Raw genomic sequence first — 20,061 nt, 5'->3', positions numbered from 1 at the left:
AAGCGTCTTCGTGCTCGCCTCCCTCGGGAACGAAGCCTCGCATCAAAAACCTTTATACCTAACTTTCGATCCCTCTTCGAACGCTGAATCACCCCCTGTAAACCTCATCGCGAAATACCTCTGTCCTGCAATTTCGCAACACTTTATATCACCCAGCGATTCTCTGCTCTCTATTTCTACTAGAGCAAAGAAACTGGCACTCCAGCGGAGACTATTGAATCTCAAAGAAAAATTCTGTCCTTCGCGAGCGAAGCGCCAGAAGCAGAATGAAGGACTTTCCACCCCAGCGATAAGGGTTGATCATAAATTCCACATTCCTCGATATTTTTTTACCGTTGCCGCCATGAAATTGTTCGATGGAACGAAAAGGATCTCTCGACACGTCCCTCGCGGAACGATTCGAAGGAAGCTTGGAGCGGGATCGATGCGTCTGGACTCTGGATGATCGCTGGAAATATTCCCGCCGGCAGCTGGCGGCGACAATTTACGCCGTCCCTCGGACGTTTGCGGCGATAAAAGCGTGAGGACGGTGTTGATCACGAGACAAAAAGGGCCCCCGCCAGCTGTATCGCCTGGAAACCTACCCCCTCACACCCCGCCCTTGGCATTCTTTATCGCGCGAGCGATGACAAAAGCCAGAGGCTCGAAAAAGTCGCGGCGAAAAAGCTGCGAGAGGGCCAGGAGGAGGGAAGGAGTCGAGGCAGGCGATTCTGATCTCGAATGTGTATATATATCGCGGGACGTCCCTTTTTTTTCACCGAGCCCTTTGTTCCCGCCACGTTCCCTCTGATTTCTTCTTGCCCAAGGACCGTGGCAGCAACTCGTGCTCGCTTTAAATCCATGCGCACGCGACATTTCGTCGCAACGCTGGTCAAAGGGAGCTCCGCGAACGCCGGGAATGAAATAAAAGGGCTGTGCGATGCAGATTCCACGGGGACAGAAATGGCGGCCGGGAGAAGACGCACCCCCGTGGGATCTTCGCTGGCAAAGCTCGCGGATGTGCTCTTTAAACCACCCATCGTTTACTCGCCGTGGTGAGATGTAATTGAATCTCGCCGTCGGGGAGAGGAGTGAAAATTTTAGCGACCACTTTCCCCGACGCCAACCCCTTCCTCCTTGGAAACAGTTCGTGCGCGCTAGGGCTCGGTGAATCTTTCAGCGATGGGGGATCGATGCTTGGCACGCTCCCGATCGACGATCCTATTTCTGCTTCCTGCTTTGCGGAGCGGAGTTGTTTGTCTTCTAAAACATGGTGCATGTTGCGAGATCTTGCGAGTATTCGTTCTTCTGCGCGTGGGTGTTTCCCACGGGTTCGATCGATTATTCTTTATTATAGGTATGGATAACCAGAGCTGGGAAAAATTTATATCGAATAAAAGAACTATTCGTTATTCCGGATTAACTTCGTTTTATTCGAAATTTTTATTCGAAGACTATTATTATTATTATTTATTTAGTTCAACGGGTAAAGACCCTTTAGTTTACAATTAACAAATAAACAATGTAAAAGAGAAGTGAAGAGTAGAAAAGACAGTACATACATAAACAAACCATGATACAATAAAATAATGGAACTAATGAACTAATACAATTAACGTTAGAATTTTTAACGTTAGATTAGAAAGACGTTCCTGCGAGCCGAAGCCCGCAAACGATATTTAAAGCTGGCCAATGTACCGTTAAAAGGATCAACATGTTCGCTATAACGATTCGCTAATTTACATATTCTATTAATGAAGTTATTCGTCCCAAACCACGCGCTGTGTCCCGATAAGTAAAAAAGAGAAGTCAATCTTAGAGAAACAGTAGGCGCATACAGATTAAGAGGGAACATCACTGTGACGGCCGGAAAAGTAAGCCATTTTTAAGAATTTCTTCCCAGGAATAATTCACAGTTTTCATAGAAAATTTTTATTACCTACCTTTAGTACACTGTCTTAAGAGACTGTGTAAAAAATAAATAGAAAAACATGCATAAATTTTAATATATTAATTAATCTTCTAGACCCTCCACGCGAGCTGGTCGAATGTGTAACTACGGAACAGCAGATCCGAAATCAAATTTCATTTATTTTTTATAAACTATACGAGTGTAAGTAGTTTCCGTTGTACGTACGGATTCTTTGATCGAAAACAATTATTTTGAAATACGCTCGAGACGCTGTCCATCTTATTCGCGGATTTTCGAAACTTTTCTACTAAAGCGCCCCATTTTTACAAAAATAATTTGTTTCAGAAATCGACACGTACAACGGAAACTACACTCGTATAGTTTATAAAAAAAAAAGAAATTTAAGACGATCGACCGACCGTATGGCTAATCTCCCTTCGTTCGACACTGTCGTCATCAAAAATGCCTACAGTGTCGATAACGAAAAACCCCTGACTCGTGTTTCCGGCGCAATTAGATAAGATTCTCTGATACTTTATTCTGCGTTATATCTTCATATTCGCAAAGCCACTCGTACGATATCGAATCGGCGAAACGTCACTGGATCGCGCGGCTCGCCCGGCTGGATAGAGCCCCGGCGAGGAGTGGCGGCGTTACATCGTTTTCGCAAAAAAAAAAGGTTCCTCGATAGTCGTAATTTTTGAGCACCCTCGAGCACGAGTGCAGCAGGGTGGCGCGAGAAAGAGGCGAAGTATTTATTTCCAGTGCCCTCGAACCGTTTAATTCCCCACGTGCCGTTCGAGTGGCCCGAATAATTGGCCTCTGAATTCTCCATTTTCATCCCTCGCCTCCGCGCCAGCCCCCCATTCCCGCAATTTTTCCCCGCCCACCCGAGTCCCTCTCGTTTCCCGGCGAGTGGCTGCCAGCCAGTGCTCGAGAAGGAATTGCGCGGAGTCCCTGGGACCGAAAACAGCCCTCTGGTCCCACTTATTCCGAGATCTGGAGAAACCTCTAAAGAACGCCTCGGCTTCCATGCCCACGCGGAATATTCTTGCTGAAAATTCAGCTGCGATATTAAATCGCGCGGAGGTCCATCCCCAAGAAGTTCGATTAGTTCTTTCCTTTTCCCCTCTGGTATTTTCTGGCGTCCAAGCGGAAACGTGGGAAACGATAAAGAAGCTCGAAGATCGAGGGAACCTGAGCCAGGTTTCGGTTGGAAAGGTATATCGAGAATTAATTCGACGAGTTCGTACGAGGAGGATCGCTGAAACCAGATACGTGACCGGTTAAAGAAGTGGAGGGAAACGGGCGTCCAGAGCAACGTCGACCTCCATTGGGCGAACGACGTCGTCGACGCTCACGGACGACGCCGGAAATCGAGAGGACGCGCCTCGATATCCGTTCTTGATCGATTCCTACCGTCTTCCAGCTCGCCCTTTAATTCCACGAAACACCTCGGTGACCTCCACTCCGCGGCTTTCGCCCTCCATTGCTCTCGGACTCGCAGAATTTCTCCACCGTTTGCGGTCTCCGTGAACGATTCTGTAGGAATCCGCTGTGGTAGCTAAAGGAATGCTGAAACTGTTGATGGTAGTGAAAAGGAGATCGGTCTTTTGGAAAGAATTGAAGAGTTCTTGTAGAAAGCACTGTAGGTGTTAAAATTATTTTTTTTTACAGGTTAATGGTAATACTATAATAGTGCTAAAAGATGGGGGAAGAATAGGAAGTTTTGCGATGAATTTGGGTTATTGTATACGTAAGCATATTTAGCAATTAATCGAAATCAAATTTCGTAAATAATTCGGGGAAAAATTTGGGAGATTATTAATATAAAATTTATATAGATTTAGAAATTATAAAGTTGAAGAAGTCTTTTCTCTCCCCTTCGATCGTATCTTGAAGTTTTTGTATCTGATTAGGGGTGGCCCAGATTAGAACAGTGATAGCAAGATAATATGCGAAGAACAGTATGGACTTTGAAGTTTGTTTTTCGCTCCTACTGTGTGCGAGGGGAAGTGGGAAAATTCAGAGTTCAAAGTTACAGCGCCGTTGGTTCTATAAAAGATTCTCATATTTTTCAATCTACCTCCGCGAAACGAGCAACCGGAGTGTCAGAGAATTTCATCCCCGTTTCAGTACGGATTCGTGGAGATGGAAAAAAGCTTGCGACGAAGCTCCGAGGAAGTGAGACGTCGTCGTTAATTCCAGCGATATCCTTCCGATGCGGAATTGCTCGGGGGATAAATCACCCGCGATCCATTCCGCCATCGATCAAACGACGAAATCGTTTATCTTATTCTTTCGCCGAGGGACAGGCGGACGCTACAAAACGGGTTAAATCAATCGGAGATGGAGGAAGATATTCGCCGTGGCTCGAAGGAAACTGGTGGATGATAAATCCTGCGCGCCCCAGCCTCCCGAGCAACTATGAAGACGAATGCGTTGTTTGCTCGCGGGGTGGTTCCCTCCCCAACCCCCCTCGCAAATAATACTTCCCCTCGATATAAATTGTCCCTCTGTGAAAACACTGGAGCTTTTCGCTGAACGCTCGGCGATGTGATTGAAAGCAACATTGATGGAAATAAACCCTTGATAATTGTTTACTCTGGTTATTGCTGGTTATGCTTTGTTCTTTCTTTTTTTGGGAAATAGGAATATGTATGCAGAAGAAGTATTTAATATTTTACAGATAATTATGGTGTAATTCATAGAGTAAATGGCGAGGTTGCAATGTAATCACCAATAATAAGCTTAAAAACTAAAACTGAACAAAATAGAAATAGAAATTAAATTCTAAAAATCAAAAAGCTAAAACCAAACGAAATAGAAATAAAAATGGCATTCTAAGAAACAAGAACTAAATAGAAATAGAAATACAAATTAAATTTTAAGAAACAGAAACTAAATGGAAATAAAAATTAAATTCCAAGAAACAAAAACTAAAATCTAAACGGAATACCTAGAAATAGAAATTAAATTCTAAGAAACTAAAACTAAATAGAAATAGAAATAGAAATACAAATTGAATTCTAAGAAACAAAAACTAAATAGAAATAGAAATAGAAGTAGAAATTAAATTCTAAGAAACAAGAACTAAAATTAAGGAAAATAGAAATAGGAAATAAATTCTAAGAAACTAAAACTAAATAGAAATAGAAATAGAAATACAAATTGAATTCTAAGAAACAAAAACTAAATAGAAATATAAATAGAAGTAGAAATTAAATTCTAAGAAACAAGAACTAAAAATAAGCAAAATAGTAATAGGAAATAAATTCTATCTCCAATGCTCTGTGATTTCAATGGATGCTTAACATAAGTCTTCCAAAGTTTCTGAAGCTTTCCAAGCCTCTACTAATGGCCCAGTTCGAAAGCCTATTAGGACTCGCAAAATTCCTTCGAATTTCCAAAATTTTCGTGAGCAGAGGAGCCATTTAGCAGGCTCCTTGAATGTCGTTGAGTAAAGGCTTTAGAAAATAGAGGGAACTGCGAGTCTCCAAAGAGTTCTAGGAAGATAATCGAACGGACGACTGTTTTCTCGTTTCAGACACGCATTGGTCAGCCTTCGCCTGCGTTCTCATGGCGACGACGGTGCTTTCGTGCAGGCAGAGCGAGTTCCAGTGCAGCAACGGCCGCTGCGTCGCCCTGAACAAGGTGTGCAACGTCGTCGACGACTGCGGCGACAGGAGCGACGAACCGCGACAGTGCTCTCGTGAGTAAAACTTTTCCCATTCTACCTTCGATCCTACACCCATTCGTGATTCAAAGCCCACCGAAAGAAAAGAAAGAGTAACGTGGCCAGAAAGTGGCTAAAGGCGAATTCCCACTTATCAGTTCCGTGGTGAAAAATATCGCCTTCCTGTTTTCAAATGGAGAACTTTGCACTTTGTTGCTCAGTTACTCGCACTGAAACAAAGAGACCATTGACACCGACAGAACTCACACGTGTGAGTCCGCCTTAAGCCCCTTTTTCGGCAGCGCCGGCCCCTGGGCGGTAGGCAACCCACCAGAACCGGCCCTAATCGCGCCACGTGCGCGTCGTAATTACACCGAGTTACGAGGCAGGCTCGTGGGGATGCGTGCAAACCCGATCAGATTTATCCGCGGTCGTGACTGCGTTCGTTCCCTTGCAAATTTCTGCGCGATAACGATGATTTGTCGACCTAACCTCGCTTTGCATCGCGTTCCTCGCGCCCCTGCTAAGACTACTGTTTCGACACACACGTCGACACGGTTGCCGTGGGCTAGGCGTTCGACTAAGGGACTTCGTCATTAATTTACTTTCCATGTCGAGAATCTGGATGCCGAAGAGTAGGGACACGAGAAAGGTCCCTTTAGATTTGAGAATAAATTTGCGTCGCTATTGGAAATCATTTGTCACGAGAATTCTTTACCCCCACGCGTGGTTGCTATGATCGACGTGGGCCACGGTAAATCCAGACCCTCCTGCGCGTTCTTCCGAGGATTGTCAAGACCAAAGCAGGGATAAATCACGAAAATCAGGGGTCGAAGGGACCCCTTCTTGCTCGCCGATCTTCGGGGTCGAACCGCTCCGTTCTATCACGGTCTGTCGATAGCAGGCCGTGCGAGTAAGGGAAACATCCCCTGTCTTCCGTGAACCGAACGACTCCGTCGTGGATCTCGGGCGAGGGGGCTGTCAGGCCACATTTTCGAAAATTAATTTTTATATTTTTTTTGTATTTTTTTCGAGGAGTTTCAGCGCCCTTGGGTATTTTAAATTTGGCATTTTTGTTTTTTGGAGCTGGAGGAGAGAACAGTGTGCGGCAGGGGTGGACAATTTTGAGGGCGCAAATATTGGGTGAAAGAAATTGAAAAAAGTAGCAACTTTTTATTTTTTTATCGACAATTATAGATTTTTGTGGAGAAATAAAATATATATCTATTTTCCCTAGCACCGAAAGGGGAGGGTGATCTTTAAACACAGAGGCTTGAGACAATTTTAAAATAAATCCACTTCTTTCTCATGTAACAAATTAGCAATAACTCATATATGAGTTGTCATATTGAATTAATTTTAATATTCTCCCAACTCTTTTAAATTACAATATTTGACGATATTTCATGGAAAGATAGAAGCTGGTTAGCCTAGGGGTGCCAAATCTCCGAATCCGCCCCTGGCGAGGGGGAAGGGTAGGTCTCTAACAAACTGGAGAGACTTTCTGCCACATTTTCGAGCTGCATTTCGATGAATACACTTCCATCGACAATGGGCCGAACGAAATGCTCGTGGATCCGTTGCTCGATGGAGGAACTCGCCCCTATTCTTGCCTCCCATCGCGCCACCAATAACGACGAATTCGCGACTAATTATCGTTTCGTCTGGGAAACAATGCTGCAAATTATAGTACCTTATACACAAACCTATATCTCCTCGCAATTTACACGAAAATACCACCCACAATAATGGGTATTCCATAAGTGGTTCTTCAAGTCCGAACAATGGTCGATGTTACTACTGAAACCTGATATCCCACCCTGCACACACGACCACTATTCCCCATCGCCAGTCAGCTTCAAATATGCCTCCAGTTCCAAACGCACCCCAACTATTCCATCACTGCCTAAACCTCTCGAGTTTCTCCAGCGAGAGCCGCCAACTCCGCGCGAACCCGGAAACCGATACCCCTCGAACTCCCTTTGAACAGTTGATCGTAACTGCCGCTGAAAGAGTCGCTGGGTCGTTCTCGTTTTAGAGGGAGCATACCGAGCTGACTCGGTGTCTGTCCACGATCCCCATTTTTACACCGCGCTCGTAATTCAGCGAGGACGGGTCGTAAAACGTTGCGCGTGCTACCTGATTCAGGCACCCCGCCGTTTTTATTACTTAATGCTGCCGGGAAGAGGCACTGATAAAACAGCGAGCACGGTGGCGCAGTGGCCGAGCCCCAATGAACTTGTACCGTGCGAGCATCCGCGCGGAGTGGTTGCCTGGCGTCCAGAGGCAGCTCGTCCGGGAGCGGGTTGCCCCGCAGCAGAGGCCATTCCGCTCACGTAGCCCAGCGACCTGCTCCGAAAGTCCAGCGTGAACGGGACGGAAATTCGAGGATAGGGGAACAGGAACCGGTGTCAGCGGAATTGTGAAAGAAGTTGTCCCGCGGACGTGTCGGTTCTTGGAGGCACTGCGCTATGTTGGCTACAGGGCGGCAGAGTTGGGCATTAAGTAAATCAAAAATTATTTCAATGACCGATCGAATAGTAGTTACTTTTACTTTAGATTATTTGGCGAATAAAGTTAATTTTTTTATTCGTCGAGCGTTTCGACTTTAGCGTCAATAAATTTTTCAACTTTCACTATAATAAGTTTAACTTCAATAACTTTAACTTTAATAACTTTCACTTCAATAACTTTGACTTTAATAACTTTAACTTTAATAACTTTGACTTTAATAACTTTCACTTTAATAACTTTAACTTCAATAACTTTAACTTCAATAACTTTCACTTCAATAACTTTGACTTTAATAACTTTAACTTTAATAACTTTGACTTTAATAACTTTAACTTTAATAACTTTCACTTCAATAACTTTAACTTTAATAACTTTAACTTTAATAATTTTCACTTTAATAACTTTCACTTTAATAACTTTAACTTTAATAACTTTAACTTTAATAACTTTAACTTTAATAACTTTAACTTTAATAACTTTAACTTTAATAACTTTCACTTTAATAACTTTCACTTTAATAACTTTCACTTTAATAACTTTCACTTTAATAACTTTCACTTTAATAACTTTAACTTTAATAACTTTAACTTTAATAACTTTAACTTTAATAACTTTAACTTTAATAACTTTAACTTTAATAACTTTAACTTTAATAACTTTAACTTTAATAACTTTAACTTTAATAACTTTCACTTTAATAACTTTCACTTTAATAACTTTCACTTTAATAACTTTCACTTTAATAACTCTAACTTTAATAACATTAACTGTAATAACTTACACTTTACTGCATTGTAACGCGCGCGCTATTGTAACTTTATTCGTCACATGGCGAATAATTTTTTTAACTTTTATTCGTTCGAAATTTCGTCCATCTCTGCAGGGCGGGCCAACGGAATTGGCAGTGGAATTGATCGCATACAAAGTCGAGGTTCCTCCATTTGTCATCGTGGGATTATGAATCCCCTTAACCCTCGCAGACTTCGTCCTTCCTTGCTTTTTATTAAACTACTGAATTTCTTTCTCGTCGTGGAAACGGGCAAGTTCGATACGTCGCGGGTTCTCGTAAACTGTGTTCATAAAGGGATGTCGGTCCTCGGGGAAAGTTACGACAGGCAATAACAAACTTTCGTATTCTTCCCGCGCCGCGAATTCCCCGTCGCTCGCTACTTCGGTCCAGTTCGTTTATATCAATTATGCCGGTTAGAGTAATTAAACGTGGGAACGAGGGCGGAGGCAGCTGGGGCATCGAGTTTTATTAAGAAGTTACCTATTCCTCGGCGTGGACCTTGCGCGCCCTCCCAAGAGAAAGTTTCTGGAGGGATGGAAGGAAATTTATTTCCAGCCTTCTTATGCAATTATCGCGGTGCCTCTCTGGCTGGTCGGTGCTCTGCTCTATTGATGGATTTCTCTACTTTTCTAAGGGGGTACTCCAGTGTAAGAAGCGCTTTTTCTTACACATTCTTAGATATTTTTTTTATAAAGCTTCTACACAACTTTTTCCGCCACTATGTGGTACATATATTTATCCATGTTTCAGTAATGTTTACAAATTTTATTAGAGAGAAGTAATTAAAATTTGTGGCAGTGCAAGCGTTTGAACGCATTCGCTAAAAAAAGAAAAGTCTCTCCATGCCGTCCGTAATTTCGGCTATTCTGCTCACCTGACATAAAAAACCAATATGATTCTTAACGAGGACGAACTTCGCTATAACCGGTAGCAAAATGAAAGGAAAAAAATCGACAATTAAAAAAATAGCAGCCTTTGAAGTTTCACTACCGATTCTTTCATGTTCTTCGTATCCTTCGCGGACTAAAAAAGTGAGAAAAAATACATGATTTTGAATTAATTCCGCTCCCAGCTTTAGCCAAACTCGTCCTCATTAAGAATCATTTCGTTTTGTCTTATTTCAGATGAGCAGAATATCCGGAATTACAGCAACCATGGGGGGGGGGGACATTTTTTTTAGCGAATGCACTCAAACGCTTGCACTGTCACAAATTTTAATTATTTCTCTCTAATAAAATTTGTAAACATTTCTGAAACATGGCTAAGTATATGCACCAAATTGTGACAGAAAAAGTTGCACAGATGCTTTATAAAAAAATACCAAAGATTGTGTAAGAAAAAACGCGTCTTCACTCTCGTTGGCTTGGTAAAACTCTCCACGTTCATCACGCCACCCCAAAATCCTTAAAGACTAATGAAAGCAATTACCCTCCAAGTTTTTTACACCAATAAATTGATAAAAGTCCCAAAGCTTGCATTTATTATCTGATTTATTATAGTAAACTGAACTTTAAATTTGCATTTACAAAAAATTAAGAAGCGTAAGCTCGGCCAGCTTTGCCAACAAGCCAGCGATATATTTCCCTGCAGCATGCCCGCCCCCAGGCATCGGCATCATCGGCTCTTAAATAATTCATAAACATCCAGACGCAGATTAAATGTCGGTGGCAATGGTCTTTAAAGAGTGGCGCACAAAGGGGCGCGCTTTAAAGGACCTACTTTCCAGTCGTCGAGAGCTGAGTGCTCTTCCTTTCTCCCCCTGCCGCCCCTCTGGCCCACTCCGTAGCCATTCTTTTTTCCCTCCGCCCCATTCTCCTGCGTCTTTCGTGTTTCCTTTCCCCGGTTTTTCTCAGGGCGGAAGCGAGTAGCCCGGCTTCCTCCCCCGACGGTCTCTTTCAGTCCGGGGGTAGGGGATGCAGAGGGTCTAGCGTAATTTCGCTCTGAATATTATTTAGCCGTGTCGCGAGGCGTCTCCCGAACGAAAACGGACACCCAGTCGGGCGTAATTAAACGTCTTTAAGGATGGTCGAAGGTAAAGCAGAGGCGCGCGATGGAGAGCAAGTTCTACTTTTCGAAGCGGGACTTTATTTCAAACACAATACACTAAACAGGATATTCAAAGGGGAACAGTATCGTGCCTTATTGTCGGAGGCTTCCTACGCCTTATTCCTGATTATGGAGCTGAAGAAGAACGGCCACTTTAGAAGAGCTTCCGCCCTGGATTGTTCTTCAGAAAGTTACTGAAGTCGAATTCTGCAACGAGTCGGAGGCGTGAGCAGAGGCAGGGCTGGATTAAGACCTTCGGAGGCCTTAAGCGCTTAAAAGATTCCGAGGCCCCCTTATACAAGCCGATCGCTTCAACGCAATGTACGATTTCTTAGGAATTCTCGACGACTTGACTGAAAAGCGTTTCTAGCAAAAGTTGTGCTTTAAAATTCAGAAAATTTCTACGGTGCCCGGCTCTCTCCCGATGCCCTAAGCACGTGCTTTGCTTTGCTTATTGGCTAATCCAGCACTGAGCAGAGGCGATCGTGTAATACGTAGGAAATTACGTGGCAGATTCTTGGTCCTCCTGGTGGAAGGGACGTTCTCGTTGGGCTCCTCGGTGGAATCCATTTCGGGGTTACCCAGTGGCCTGGAGATGTTGGAGCACTCGCAGAGGTCGCGTGCAGAACCACCGTACAGGGATATTTGGTCCTCTGCTGGAAGAATCAACGAGTGAATTGGCGGAGGAGCTTAAGTGGCGGATTAGGAAGCAGCTACCTTTCAGGCCAGCCACGTTGTCCAAGTAGAAGCTCATGTTGCTGTTGTCGGAGAAGTCGTAGCGGTGAGGGGTGAACATACTGGCTGGGTTAGGGTTCGCTTGGTTCAGCTTCGGCATTGGAGACACGTAGTGGGACGTGTCAGCCTTGGTGAACTTTGGGCTAGGAGATGAACGAGCCAGCTGGCTACCTTTGGAACCAACTGATTACAATCGTCATTGCGTTAGGAGTATTCAAGAGAAAGTTTAAACTATGATCGATAAAACATACTTTTCTTAGAAAGAATCCTACCTCAAACTTTATACCCTATACTAGATCGACTGTAGGGTGGGCCTTATGGGATTTTATTTTGTACCCTTTGTTGCTCTCCACAAGCCCTTTTTTGTTTCTTAAACCAAAAGAAGTGTGTACATAAAAAATGGCCCGTATGAACAATATTTACAGGGCGCTGCGATTTGCAACGTTATTTTAAATTCTATTCTTTAATAGCGTAAAAGAATGTTGCAAGTTTAAAGATGCCTCCTTATATCCCAAAAGAATTTAACCCAATATGACCAACTGTTTTTTTTTTTTTTAAGTTTTAAATATCAGTTGCTTTCGGGGCTGTTAGACGAGAATCCCCCTTAATTGGAAAACAAACAGAAAGTCTTCCTCTAAAAACGATAGCGACCTCCAGATATCGTCCGATTAGGCTAAAATTTTGCGCAACTGTTAGTTAGCATATTTGGAAGAAAAGCAACCTTGTAGAAAACCTATACTTCTTTATACTTCGAAAAATGGCCCACCCTAATCGACAGGTTACCAACAACCCAGCACAGCTGAGTTTCAGACATAAAAATGTGAGTTTCGAACTTTGTTTCGACCACAGAAAAACACATACTAGATAGCTTAAGGTTCCCCCGCTTCATCTTCGGCATGGGCGATGCTTCGTAACGAACAGGCACGACCTTCGTGATCCTGGGCCCAGCAGCTGCGTCGCTTATCTGCTCCCTCTTTCTCTCCGATGGAGCGCTGATCGTACCCATCATAGGAGCTCCAGCGTTATCCTCGTCGCCGATCAATTTCGCCCTCTTCGGCGGAGGATCCTCGCCGTCCCCCAAGCGAACCTCCGCCACAGTTTGCTTATCTCTGCGAGCGCCGGACGGCAACGGGACTTCCTCTGCCTGTTCCTGCTCCAGTTCCTCGGCTTCCTCAGCCTCCTCGTCGAGCTGCGAATCGATCGCTTCCGGTCCCATGTTTTCGTCCATCTCGCTGGCTGCCTCGTCGCGCTCCATTTCCTCCTGCTCCCTGCTCGGGCAAGGACTACTAGCAGCCGGCCACGCACCCTCGTTCGCACCGTTCCTGCTGTACGGAACTCGGTCCCAGTTCTGGCGGAGGGCTGCTCTCGGCTTCTCGTCCGACAGACACATCTCCTCCAGCATCATCGTGTCCACGGACAGGGTGTCTGAGGTGATTATGGATCAATGAGCTCAGTATGATCAATTCTTATTGAGGATTGATCGAATGGGACTTTGTTGGGGTAGTTTGTTTAGGGGACAACACTGCGATCGGTAGAAAGTTCAAGGTTCCTTGAAGGGTTCCTTTATTTTTAGGAACGCAAAGAAACTTTGAGTAATGCGAGGTGAATTTTAGTGGTACCATGGTTAGGCCTGGATAATTATTATTATTATTATTATTATTATTACTGCAACTTTATTGCGGTCACCGATTTGTTGAAGGACTCGAAACAGGGATAAGCCCGCGAAAGGAGAATCGTTCAGCACCTATGGAATTCTCGTCGTTTCGCTTCCAGCCGTCCACAGGGCCATTTTTCGATCTGCGCCCGTAGATCGTCCGCATGTAGGAGAAATTGACCGTGGGAGGTGGCATTTCTAAGAGTTTCAACGCGCGAGCGCTCTTCTCCTCTTCCCGCGTCTTCGCTCTCAGCGCCAGCTGCAGGACGTAAAGCAAACGGAAGATGGTCGTAGGCAGTTTTTAATAGAAGATCGGTGGGAAACACAGTGGCAACCTCTCTGTCGACGCTGCTCAACTCTTCCCTGCGACGCACGACGCATTCGAGCAAATCCTCGAGTGTCAGATCAAGCTTCCTGCTATTCGAAACTAAGCGGCAGAACTCGACGATCTTCCCGCGTAATCGCAACCACCCGACCTGTCCTCTCTGTCGCGATATCTTTTCAAACTTGCAGATCCTCTGCCCCAGCAGCATCTCCTCGATACGAAGCTTCTGCAACTTTATCCTAGCTTCCCTCCTGCGTTTTGCCATGGGAAATTCCTCGTACCTTGCCTGGTAGAAATTCTTCTATGTACTACGGCTGTAATTATGTTACAATTGCGCCAAGTTACGCAGGGGGCTACCAACCCTCGATGCTTTGAAATTAAGTAAATGCAGCTTGGAGATTTTAATTATTAAAGAGAAGTGCATAGCTCTGTTTCTTTTGGGTGTATTTTATTCCTTGTTGTTGTTTTTACAATGTTTTTTAATTGGTTCTTTAATAGCATAGTTAATATTATTTTTAATTTTCCGGTATAGTTAGTATTATCTTAAATTTTCTGAACTTTTTGCTTTTTAAGCCTAAAATGGAATTACGGCTTGGTAGCTTTAATAACTGTATAATACAAGAGTTGTTCTACGGGTTGGTAATTTCTTGCAAAATAGAGATCACAAAATTATGGGATCCGCGCTATATTTAAATTATTTTTTGGCATTTTGAGAGTTGGTAGGTATCCGCAAAACTCGGGCCAATTAATTCCATTACGCACTTGATAGTCCAGCCAGGTTTTCTCGTATTCTTTAAGAATACCGCGGTGATGCTGACGCTCGAGCTGCAGGATCTTGTAATCGTTGTCCAGGTTTAGCATCACTAGCTCCGTTTGGTCGGACAACTCGTTCGCGTACCTGTGGTGCCTGCCGCGAGTACACGAGCCGCAGATTATTATTAAATTTCACGCAGCTCGAATAATTTAAACTAGCGTGGAGTTAATGCACTGGCCCAACATACATGTTCGAAACGGCCGTTAAGGACAGCCTATTCTCCTGCATGTTTGCGATCCTCTCCTTCAGGTCTTTCCTCCTTCGCAATTGCGACTGCATTTTTACCTTCAATTCTTTTAGCTCCGCCACGAGACCTTGGGAGAAACCCGTGAATGCAGGGGTATAATAATAATAATAATAATATTAATAATAATAATAATATTAATAATAATAATAATAATAATATTAATAATAATAATATTATTATTAATAATAATAATAATAATAATATTAATAATAATAATAATAATAATATTAATAATAATAATATTAATAATAATAATAATAATAATAATAATAATAATAATAATAATGAGTATTTATTACAATCCCATCTGCATAGAATTACCAAAAAAATAAACCATGCTAAAATAATACGAGTCTATTTACACGAAGAGATGGGCGAGATTCAGCAATTGGCTGCTCTTAAGTCTAACCCTGATAATAATAACAAAATACTAACAATAATAGAGAAAAACATATAAGTACTAAGTAATAATTACAATAAAGTACAAAAACAAAAAAAAAGCGAGTAGGTTATTAAGGAAAATGTAAACGCGAGCGTTTATTTACCTAACAATGTGTTATTCGCCTTGTCAATTTCTCCGCGTAGACAAGTCTCCAGCATATTCATGAATTGCGGATCGTCGCAGCTTGTTTCTGTCTCCATCTTTCTTCCTAAACGCGACTTTCGTGTGCAATCGTTGATCACCTTTATTTATTTCACTAGGTAAACGAAAGGGAAACGACAAGAGAGTAGCGTTGAGTTTGAGTTCGCAGTGGAAAGGGGGGAAACGAGTTTCCCGCAAACGAGGACGCCCTCTGTCGTTAACTAGCGATAGAGCGCGCGCAATTTGAATCGGTTTGTAGCATTTGAACGTAATAATCGAGATACAAAGAGCTACTAAATTCTAAACGCCTCTAAATTCACGAAACTGTGAATGTACTTACCTAAGAGAAGTATAATAAAAAATATAATAAAATAAGATATAAAATATGAAAAATTCTTTTTTTTTTCAAGTTAAAACCACGTTGCATAACAAAATCACTGCATTGAAATTTTCTGGCGTTATCCGTGTGCAACACTGATTAAAATTGAATGGAAAATTAATTGTGTCTCCTAATGAAAGCATTTTGAAAAATATCAGAAGCTAAAAATTATGACTTCACTGGCAACAAGGCCTGCAAAACAAAATGCTGCTGAAAATTGCTATTTCTTCATTTACCGAGTCTACTGACTGTGATCAAATTATTAGGTAGAAGCGTGAGATACTGGGGAGGGAATTTAAAACATATTAATTAATTTCCATTATAATATTTATTCACGAAATATACCATTCTCAACCTTTCCAAAGATGAAATATTACGCCCCTTCTGTAACATTCTTTTCCACCATGAATTCTCGAAGAGCATTTAAGCGAATCTCCCTCTCCTGCGTGCAAAAACATTCCAGGAGTTCCCCGGACAGCTCCGCAGCGAGAAGTCGCAACCAATTGGCGCTGGATTAATGTATCGGGGTTGAAAATTTATATCGTCCCGGCTCCCTGTCCCGCCTCGGAGAAATATAAGTAAAGGCCTCGATGCCAAGTGTGCAGACACAGGGAACTGGCTGAAAGCCAACCGACCGAGCATTTGGGTCAAACCAGACCACCATCCACTTCTGGCTTTCGTAAATTCTTCTGCAGCCGCCCCCTTCCGCGCGTTCATCCCTTTTCCTCCGCCCTTCTGCCGTGCTCGCGAACTCTTCCTCCTCCTCCACCGTCATTCCCGAATATTAAAACACCGCTGTCAAGCTGCCGAGAGGGTTCCTAAGCTGTCCTCGCGATGGCGATTTCGAGGGTGGAGGATCTTCTCCGCACATCTCTTTTGAATTTAAAGCGGGGGAGTGTTACGTCCGGCGCCGCTGTTCATGGACGAGAAAAGGCTACCTAACCGAGAAGACCTGCCCTTTTTTCCAAAATCCTTTTTCTTATCATGGCTCTTATAGATTTAAATCGCTTTTTGGGGGGAGGGTCCTTATCGGGTGGTTGCAATTTACTTTGCTCGATTGCAATTTTTACATAAATTCTCACGATATTTATTTTTGTTTAATTTATGCTCCCGAATTAATTTAAGTAGGCTTTTAAGGTTAGGGAGAAAAGGACACTTCTCTGGATTTGTGTTAATAAATAAGCTTAAGAATAATTTACATTGCTATACTCTAATGTTTTGTTACCTTAGGTTTCATTATTTAAGTCTGGATTATAATTTTAGGTTATACTAACTTGTTTAGCTAACAGGGGAGGTGTCTTATCTGCTAGGTGGAGAGATTAGGGGCCCATATTTACAATAGGGGCCCTGCCACAGACGCATGGGGACCGAGAGTAATAAACCTGGAACTTGTATATATACGAACGAGACTTGAACTAAGGACTCGCGAGAAAAAGTTAGGAAGCTTAGACCTCTGGTGGCGCTGGCGAGCACTACAGAGCAACGTTGCTTCTCTCCATAGAAACTACTCGTGACATCCTCCCACCAGCAGACACAGTTCATAACCCAGGGTTCCCCGACACCCTAAATCATCCCCCAAGGCGCAACACCGAAATGGCGTCGCGCTATAAACACCTACGCGCTGGAAATTCTGCAGACGCCGTTCAGCCAGCTGCGAGATGAGTCGCTGAACCTCGCCCGCGTTGAATTGCAGCGTCGATCGCGACACGAGGCGCGCTGGCTTCTGGTTTTTCTCTGCATAACGAGGCGCATGAATCGGGAACTCGAGAGGAAACGAAGCCACTCGTCGCGTCGGCCGCGATCGTCGTATTTCGCGATACGAAAAAGACCAAGGGGGGGGGGGGGCCGCCTCCCATCCGAGGGAACCTATAAGTCGAGCCGGGAGGTCGCTGGCTGAGAGCTGAAAGGCAAAAGGAAGGAATTGAAGTCGGTGCTCATTCTTACGCGCGCACAAAAGCACCCCCGCTGCACCATTACCGGGACAAAACGGCTACGTTTCGCGTCCCGCTTAAATACAGCCGTGGTTTATTTAATATGAATCGCGAGCGCCGCGGAGGATCCCCATTCTTTCCGCGGGCCCTGTTGTTCCCCGGGAACAATCGCAGGAGTTCCAGCGAGGTTCGCGGGTTTTAGGATAATGCGTGCCTTCTCGGGGCACACGAGTTCTATTTCTATATATAACACTTCTCTGCTATCACTGCGGTATTCCTATGCTCTCGCTACCTTAATCTCGGATTATGCTGCCAAGCTTTCTATGCCGTTTATGGAATAGTCCCACAGCATTTCTGCGCTACGCTTCCACCACTTCTGCGCCGCTCTCGTGGTACTCTCGTACTACTGGTTCGCAGCTTTGTTGGGGATACAGACAGTATGCTACGATACGGTATATCTGGGAGATTGGAGGTCGTGCTACAAGTTCGTTCTCACAGCGTCCCATGTTGGCGACAGGGTATTCTTACAGCAGTTCTGCAACATTCCTGAAGCAGTTCCGTGCTATACACAGACCACTTCCACGGTAGTTTTAAAGTTCTTCGCTACAGCGTTTCTTCGCTATTCCCACAGTTGGTACTTACGAAAACATTCTACACTTCTGCCATATCAATTCTAAACCTCTTCCACATCGCACACAGACCTCCACCATATCACATAGACGTAAATCTATTCTCTTCAAGGTGATACACGATTTTTGTTCGTGTCCTTTTGTTGTTTATTAAAGTTTTAGCAAGTCCTTGGGTCGACGCGATTCTTGCACATCGCGGGGCCGATTGGAAATGGGAAGAACTCATTTTCCAAGGGAAGATCGAGGACAAAGAGTCGGCGCGATCGACAAAGAAAGGACAAGACAAGCAGGAAGGGTGGTGGGTAGACTGTGGGTACGTTTCTATTGAGAATCACGCGCTCTCCAGTCGGTTGGCCGTTGCTGGTAGTGAAAAAGCGTCGAGCACACGCTGGCGTCGCAAATTGTGCGCAGTTGCGAGCATCTGGCACGCGAAAATCCGCCGCCCATTCCCCCGAAGCACAAAGCTGCGTACACGCGTTTGTAGGGGCTGTCGCCCCCTTTCATCTTCTGCTGTTCTACCCTCTTCTCTGCTTCATGCCTTCCTCGTGCGCGTCGCAGTCGTGTCTTTGACATCCGTCTACGATCATCAGGGATATGGGATTCTTTATTGAACAATTCTCTTGTATAAATCGCTTTATCTGTCTTCGGACAGGGAAGTCTCGTACACCCAAGGATAATGTTCAGTCTTCTTATATCGTCGATGATAGTGCAAAACCGCGTATGAGCAGTTTGTAAATACCGCGTATCTGCAAAAGTAGCAAAATTGAGATTTCGTGCCCACGGTTGCCGAGCACTGTTTCACTTTTTTTTAAAAGATATGCCATATGAAATAGCCAATAGGAAGCCGTCTTTTTACCAACGGAACCAGCAGGTTCAAGGATACCGTGAATCTGTCTCTCATAGCAAGTTGGCGGTAAAATCGTGCATTTACAGAGAAATCAGGTGAAGGACGGCACGTTTGGTGCGTGAAAATGACTTTACACAGAAATCAAGCATTTTTATGATGAATTGGTGTTAGTATTTATTACAAGGACTGCCAAAACTGTCCCAGAAAAGTTCAGTCAAAGAAAACCCCCTTAAAATGGCTGAAATATTAAGTTTTTTCTTCCTCCTGTAAAATCGGTAAAATGCAGAACCGCGGTATTTACAAACAGTTCATACGCGGTTTTCCACTATCATCGACGATATGCTTTGTATATTTTTCGTGTATTAATCGTAGTGTCCTTATGTTGCATACGTGGTATTTCCAATTCACTCTTACACCATCCTCGGACCACCTTCAAACTACTCCAACGCTTCCCTCATATCGGTGCTTTACATAGTTGCGCAAATTGTGATGTAATTTCAATCACAAATTACGATTAAAATTTAATTGCGTAGTTGAATTACGCATTACTTTCTGCAGATTGTAGTTGCGCGAAATGCGACGTAATTTCAATTACATCACATCTTGCGCAACTGCAATTGCCGCATGTAATCGCAACATTTCCCAACCCTCAACAATCCAAATATCTCGAAACAAAAAATAGGCTAAACCAACCAGTAATTGACCGCATACCGGTGAATTACCATTAGGCAAAGAAATGTCAATTATAAATTCAAACACACGTTACGCGTATTAAGCGAACATTAATAAGTGCAATTCTTATTAAAAGTACGCGGTCATTTACTGGGCTTCTGCACGTTTTGCATTTTATAATTGTTTTTTTTATTTTAAATTACGGTAAGAGTAAGTAATTATTTTTATAGAAATTTCAAGAGGAATAAATTTAAATGCAATTGCAACAGTTGTTTTGTTATACATAAATATATTAAAGTATTAATCTCAATGGTCCGTAGATTCAACA

The 20,061-nt window shown here is 43.4% G+C and overlaps 2 protein-coding genes across 2 annotated transcripts in view; one reads left to right on the top strand and one right to left on the bottom strand.

The window, feature by feature from the left end:
* Nucleotides 1–20,061, top strand: part of LOC143369928 (uncharacterized) — a 119,948-nt gene that overhangs the window by 72,043 nt on the left and 27,844 nt on the right. The window contains exon 5 of the mRNA XM_076814437.1: nt 5,439–5,603. Within this exon, the coding sequence (XP_076670552.1) occupies nt 5,439–5,603 (165 nt within the window). The remainder of the gene's footprint in view (nt 1–5,438; nt 5,604–20,061) is intronic.
* On the bottom strand, nt 11,495–15,425 carry LOC143370030 (uncharacterized). The gene is given in 7 exon segments (XM_076814626.1): nt 11,495–11,835; nt 12,514–13,077; nt 13,397–13,565; nt 13,642–13,917; nt 14,394–14,537; nt 14,539–14,759; nt 15,238–15,425. Coding segments are annotated over 7 exon segments (1,812 nt in total). The 5' UTR covers nt 15,335–15,425.

The sequence above is a fragment of the Andrena cerasifolii genome, chromosome 6 (assembly GCF_050908995.1).
Source record: "Andrena cerasifolii isolate SP2316 chromosome 6, iyAndCera1_principal, whole genome shotgun sequence".
Classification (NCBI taxonomy): Eukaryota; Metazoa; Arthropoda; class Insecta; order Hymenoptera; family Andrenidae; genus Andrena; species Andrena cerasifolii.
This window is presented reverse-complemented; position numbering and strand designations above follow the sequence as displayed.